We start from the raw sequence: 5,960 nt of genomic DNA, 5'->3' as shown, positions 1-5,960 counted from the left end.
TAACAATATCGTTGAAATGGATTATTTGCTTCACATTTTAAAAAATATTTTTTTTGAAAAACTTTCTTTTACTTATATTGTTTAGACCACTTATTTTAAATTATTTATCAACCTTCTTGTATTATTTTAAATTATTTACTTTTTATAAATCACACCGTTTAGCAGTTTGAAAAGCTTGCACGCGAAAAACGAGATAGGTGGGTTGGGAAAATGGGAGAATAACACAACCCAAGTGAGCACTAGCTTTATATTACCCGCGTCCTAAAAAGATTACAGTTTTTTACTGTTCATATCCAATGTTTAACCATCCGTCTTATCTAAAATTTTTTATGATTAGTATTTTTATTGTTATTAGACTATAAAACATGAATAATAATTTATGTGTGACTAATTTTTTTATAAAATTTTTAAATAAAACAGACGGTCAAAAGTCTTACAACTGTACTTGAAATAGGACGGATGTAGTAGAAATAAAATATAATAATTAGAAAGAAAAAAGAGAAGAGAACCTTGTTCCCCTCCCTTCCTGCTGGGTGCTGGGCTGCTGGCTGCCTCTCCTACAGAAGACAGAGCGAGCCAGCGAGGTGGTGTCCGTTTCAGACCAAAACCCGGAAACTATTCTAATCCCTCGAGGGGATGTTCTCTTGTTTGCTCAAAAACCATCTAAACGGTTATGAAAAATTCTGAAAAAATTTGACAACATTCATACAACACATATATACAACTCCACAAAATCTTAACTCCAAACTCAACTCACACGACGAGATATAAAAAAGACAAATTCAGCATATGAATAGTAGCGTACTGTTTATATCTAAATTTGTCTTTTTGTTTCTCGATGTGTAGATCGAATTTGAATATGAATTTTGGTGGACTAGTAGGTATCATTATACTCTATATTATCAATTTTTTTCAGAATTTTTCACAACTATTTGCATCGAATTTGGAAGAAAAAGGTATACGAGGGATATCCCCTCGAGGGATTAGAGGGATATCCCTTCGAGGGATTAGAATCCACTCCCCCAAAACCACCCTCCTTTCTTTCTCCTCACTCACCAATGGCGTCGGAAACCCTCCTTCCGCCACCGACGACGACGGTCGCCGCCCTCACCGACGACACCCTACTCGACATCCTCCGCCGCCTCGCCCCCGCCGACCTCCTCCGCGCCGCCCTCGTCTGCCACCGCTGGCGCCGCGCCGCCGCACGCTGCGTCATGGCCGCGCCTCCCCCACTCCTCGGCTACTTCTTCCACCCCGCCGACACGCCCCTCACGGCGCACATCGTCGCGCCCATCGCCGCCCTCCACCCCGCCGCCTTCGTCCCCCTCGACTCCTCCTCCCCCTCCTCCCCGCGCCTCTCCCTCGACGGGACCAAGGGCTTCACCATCTACGACGTCCACCTCGGCCTCGTGCTCCTCCTCCCGGCGTCGCTCCCCTCCGGTGTCCTCCCCCGCATCCTCGTCCTCGACCCTGCCTCCCGCCGCCGCGCGCTGCTCCCGCAGCCCCCGCGCGACGCGCTGCCGGGCGACCGCTGGCGTGGCCTTCGGCACATAATCGGCGCCGCCGTGCTCTCGCGCTCCCACCCGAGCAGGCTCTGCTTCGACGCCGTCTGCCTCACCGTCGACGACGAGAACCCGCGCGCCTGGGTCGCCTCCTACCGCGACGGCGAGTGCAGCTGGAGGGCGCTCCCGCAGGACACCGGAGTCACGGTCGCGTTCGACCCCTTCTGGTTCGAGGGCCGCTGCGTGCACGCCGCGGGGGACATCTACTGGCACATCTGCAACTCCGGCCGCCTGCTCAAGCTCGACCCTACCACGCTCTCCTTCTCCTACCTGCTGGCGCCGTCCGAGCTGGGGGACAGGAACAAGAAGTTTCGAATCGGGGAGGCGCCGGAGGACGGGAGGCTCGGCATGGCGGCCATGGAGGACCAGGAGATGCAGTTCTGGGTGCGCGGGGAGGCAAGCGGGAGCGACAACGGCTGGTTCCTGCAGAAGAGGATGAACATGCGCAAGGTGTTCGACACCGTGCCCGGGCTGCCCAGGGACAAGTTGAGCCGGACCGTGTCCATCTGGCTCAGCGACATCGACGCGGGCCGCACAGGGAAGCTATTCTTCGAAACAGAGGGGTATGGGCGCTACTCCTTCCATATGGACACAGGCAAGCTGGAGCGCTTGGCCACTGAAGATGGAAAGGAGTATGGCCACCCCATCTATGCCTACTTCATGGCCTGGCCTCCTGCCTTCCTAGCTCCAGAAAAATCTGAATTTCCGGTAAATGCAAAAACCTTCACCGATCTTATCATTTTTGCTTATGCCGAATTGCTTGATCAATGCTTGAGTGGATTGCTTCTTTATGTCGTTTGTTGCCTGTCTGTTACATACTTACATGTGCATTAGGTTGATAAGATCTAGGGTCAGATTCTCAGATGTATTTCTAGATAAGGAAGATGATTACATCCCCGGCCTCTGCATTGAGGATGCACATAGCGAGAATCACAAGTTTTGTATTACAATTTGTAAGGTTGTAGTGATCGACAAACTAGCTGATCAAGTGTTGCAATCATGTTGAAAGCCGTAAGGTATCGTAAGCAATCTTTGCAACTAGAATTATGTCTTAGTGCTGATAAAACTGCTGTTCTTGAATCCTGCTGTTTCGAAGTAATTTGAGATAATAGATGCGTAGGTAAAAGAGTATACTTCTGTCCTTTTATTTCTCTGGGTTCACACACATGTTTATGATTTTTCCTTTGCTCACTATATATGATCTATCCTGATCATTTTGTTCGTGCCAGTTTTGTGTATGTCATGTTTCCTTTTTCCATTTGTCTATTCGGGCACCTCAATAGTATTTGCATTAGCTTTGGTATGCTAATATTGAACTTTGAAGTCAAAAGTTTATCCAATTATTTTTTTTAATTTATAATGCTGACTTTTTTGTTTATGAAATGTTCAATTTCGCGCTTAGTCCGATCATTCTTCTATGTGTTTGCCCTTAGTAGCTTGGCATGCGCACGAGCTTTATTAGGCTATTTAACTTGAGAAAAGACGAATTGCAGATGTATATTTATTCATTTTAGGATTTGTTATGGAGTTACTAGCCAGTTTTAGAACGTTAAAATTAGCAGACTGCACGGTAAATGATTTGTTATATTAGTTCCAAGCACAAACCACAAAATGAAGTTTGGTGATTCTAGCATTCTACATTTTGTGCATCATATGAGTATATGACCTTCAATTGCATTGGTAATATGAGTTATAGTTAGGGCACACTTACAAATTTTTGCTGGTTTATATTTCTTTGAATCAATAAATCTATTTAGATTTGGATTTTGTTTGAGAAGATGAGTTTTCTGCTGACTATAGGTACTTTATTGGCTTTTAGAGGTTGTTTCAATCTTTTAGTTTTACAATTAGAGTTTGTTTGGTTTATTTCTTGTTTTTTTTTTTTTTGAGTTTTGTGGAGTTAATAGGGGCTTTGTTTGCTAGTGGGCAGCTTTAGCTTATTCCCATTGATACTTATTACCCTAAGAGCTTAAACATCAGATAATCAAAATGTAACAAATTATTGCATTGCATTGTCCAACCTGTATTTTTATCGCCGTAGTTTTGATGCATAATAATATGTGTGATTCTGTATCTCATATGTGTGAAATATGTCAACTAGTAGTACTCAATCTGTTAGTAAGCACGTGGTCGCAACTTGTATGTTGGCCATGCTATTACAACACACGCACACCTTCTATTATTCATGGGATTGTCATCTTGGATTCTTGATATATAAGATGAGAAGTATATGTGATTGATATTTATATTTTGACTTATCATAATGTTTCTCAATAAGTTGAATGAAGGATTTCATGCTAGCTATCTGTAAATAAATTTTAGGACCGATGACCATTAGGAGGCAAACCATTTTTGCCCAGCTTTTGTCCCTTTTGTGGAGCCCCGTACAGCAAATTAGTTTAGCAGGTCTTTGAAGTCACAAAGAGAATGGTCTACAGAGCCCACAACTTATTTGACTCTTACCGAGTCTTAAATGTTAGCTGGTTATTGTGGCATTGGTTATTACAGGAATCAGATTTATCTTTGCAACTGATTAGGAACAATGCAACACTGTCTAGTATTTTGTTAATTCGGTCAATTTGAAGATAATAAATATAGAAGAATATGATATTATTTGCTGTTATAGACTTTTATATAGCAGTTCACCACTGTTTTACTTGTTGCTCAGTGCTCAATCTTCACTGTTAAAACAATTGTTGGCTGTCAGTACAATAACTTCTTTTTTGTTCTGGGACGTCAAATTTTGCAATTCGCCCTCGTTTGATGCTTTCTATTTTACTACTGAACTTTTACGTTCTTGTAAGCTTCCGTCAAGAAATGGCTCATGTTACGCCCTCATATGGAAGCATAATAAATTATAGTCATGGGCTTAACTAATGTTCTTTTACATGTTAGTGTGATTTATCTCTTGTTATGTAGTACTTGCAAACACCCTATTCATTTGATTCATCGACAGTACTGGGATCTATACTGATGATTCTGCCGTTCTTGTGATTTAGGGTGGTGACCACTGAGACTACGTTATCATCCAGCTCACTCCCTTCCATTTCTGGATCACCAAAATTCCATGCCTCGTTCACTCATCAATCTACTGAGCATAGTGGGAAGTTATGAGTAGTTTTGTTGTTCTGCATGAGACTATCTAATTCCTATCAGTTCTGTTGCAGTCATTCAAGCATACTTTTAACTAGATTAAGAAAGTGGGATGACATTGCACATTGTGCTGGGTAAGTTTGGCAAATTGTGGTTTGAAATCTGATATTATTCTACCCTACCTTGATTCGTATAGTTTCATCCTGCCTTGGTTAATTCCATATTTGTGTGCCATGCCATGGTGAAATAACTTAAATTTGCATGGAGCAATAGATAGTTGAGCATGTTGAATTTGCTTGGTTAAGCTATTGGTCTTGATCAGATTTTGTGTTGCCAACGAGAAAGTTACGTGCATCTTGCAAACCACTTAATGTAGCACTAGCATCAAAACTGCAGGTATCAAGTTCAAACCAATTGTGTAGTAGCATAATCAAAACTGACTTTCACAGGTTCTAGTTAGTTGTATGATTTACTATGAAAATGACGGTCAGACACAATTCCCCCTTGCATACTCCACGTGTGAAGGGCTCAAAGTCATCGTTAACTTTGGCAAAGCTCAAAGTAGTACTGTAGTAGCTACAATGTGCCACAGGACTCATGAAATGTGCCCGGATTTTTTGTTTTTAAAAACGAACGGATATATGTATCACCATCAACCTTGCAGCAATAATAGCTGTAGCCTGTACCTGTAGCTGGGACAAAGCTGCAGTGCTGCAACAGTGGGGCACGTGCCGTCTGCAATGGAGCTGCAATGCGTGAACCTATTATTGTTGATGGAAATTGGAACAGCAGCTGCTCTGCTACCGATAAAAGCCCGGCTGCCCGGGAGCACAGGAGTTCTCTTGACTGTCTCCATGCTTCACGACAGGACAGCAGCAGGTGAGCTCCGTGATGTGCGTAATACCCAAATGAATTAGGCCCTGGGTGGGTTTAGTACGTGAAAAGAAAATTTTTTGGGAGTTACATCGGATATTTGATCGAATGTCAGGAGGTTTTTGGACACGAATAAAAAAACTAATTTCATAACTTGTCCAGAAACCGCGAGACAGATCTTTTGAGCTTAATTAAGCTATCATTAGCACATGCAGATTACTGTAGCACTTATGGCTAATCATGAACTAATTATACTCAAAAGATTTGTCTCGCGATTTTCATGCAAACTGTGCAATTAGTTTTTGTTTTTATCTATATTTAATGCTCCATACACATGTCCAAAATTCATGTGACGTTTTGGCGAAAAAAAATTTGGGAACTAAACCAGCCCCTGTTTAGTTTCCACGTAAAAATTTTACACCCTATCACATC

At 42.6% G+C, this 5,960-nt stretch overlaps 1 protein-coding gene across 1 annotated transcript; it reads left to right on the top strand.

The window, feature by feature from the left end:
• Positions 1-1,016: 1,016 nt before the first annotated feature.
• On the top strand, positions 1,017-4,856 carry LOC4346545 (uncharacterized). The gene is made up of 2 exons (XM_015755405.3): positions 1,017-2,270; positions 4,562-4,856. Exons 1-2 carry the CDS (start codon positions 1,059-1,061, stop codon positions 4,574-4,576), a joined length of 1,227 nt encoding a protein of 408 aa, XP_015610891.1. The 5' UTR covers positions 1,017-1,058; the 3' UTR covers positions 4,577-4,856.
• The last annotated feature ends 1,104 nt before the right edge of the window (positions 4,857-5,960 follow it).

This window comes from Oryza sativa, chromosome 9 (genome assembly GCF_034140825.1).
Source record: "Oryza sativa Japonica Group chromosome 9, ASM3414082v1".
NCBI lineage: Eukaryota > Viridiplantae > Streptophyta > Magnoliopsida > Poales > Poaceae > Oryza > Oryza sativa.
The sequence above is the reverse complement of the archived record's forward strand: the minus strand, read 5'-3'. Positions and strand labels throughout refer to the sequence as shown.

Coding starts and splice junctions, on each gene's coding strand:
- LOC4346545 (XM_015755405.3), top strand. CDS start 1,059: ATGGCGTCGGAAACCCTCCTTCCGCCACCGACGACGACGGTCGCCGCC.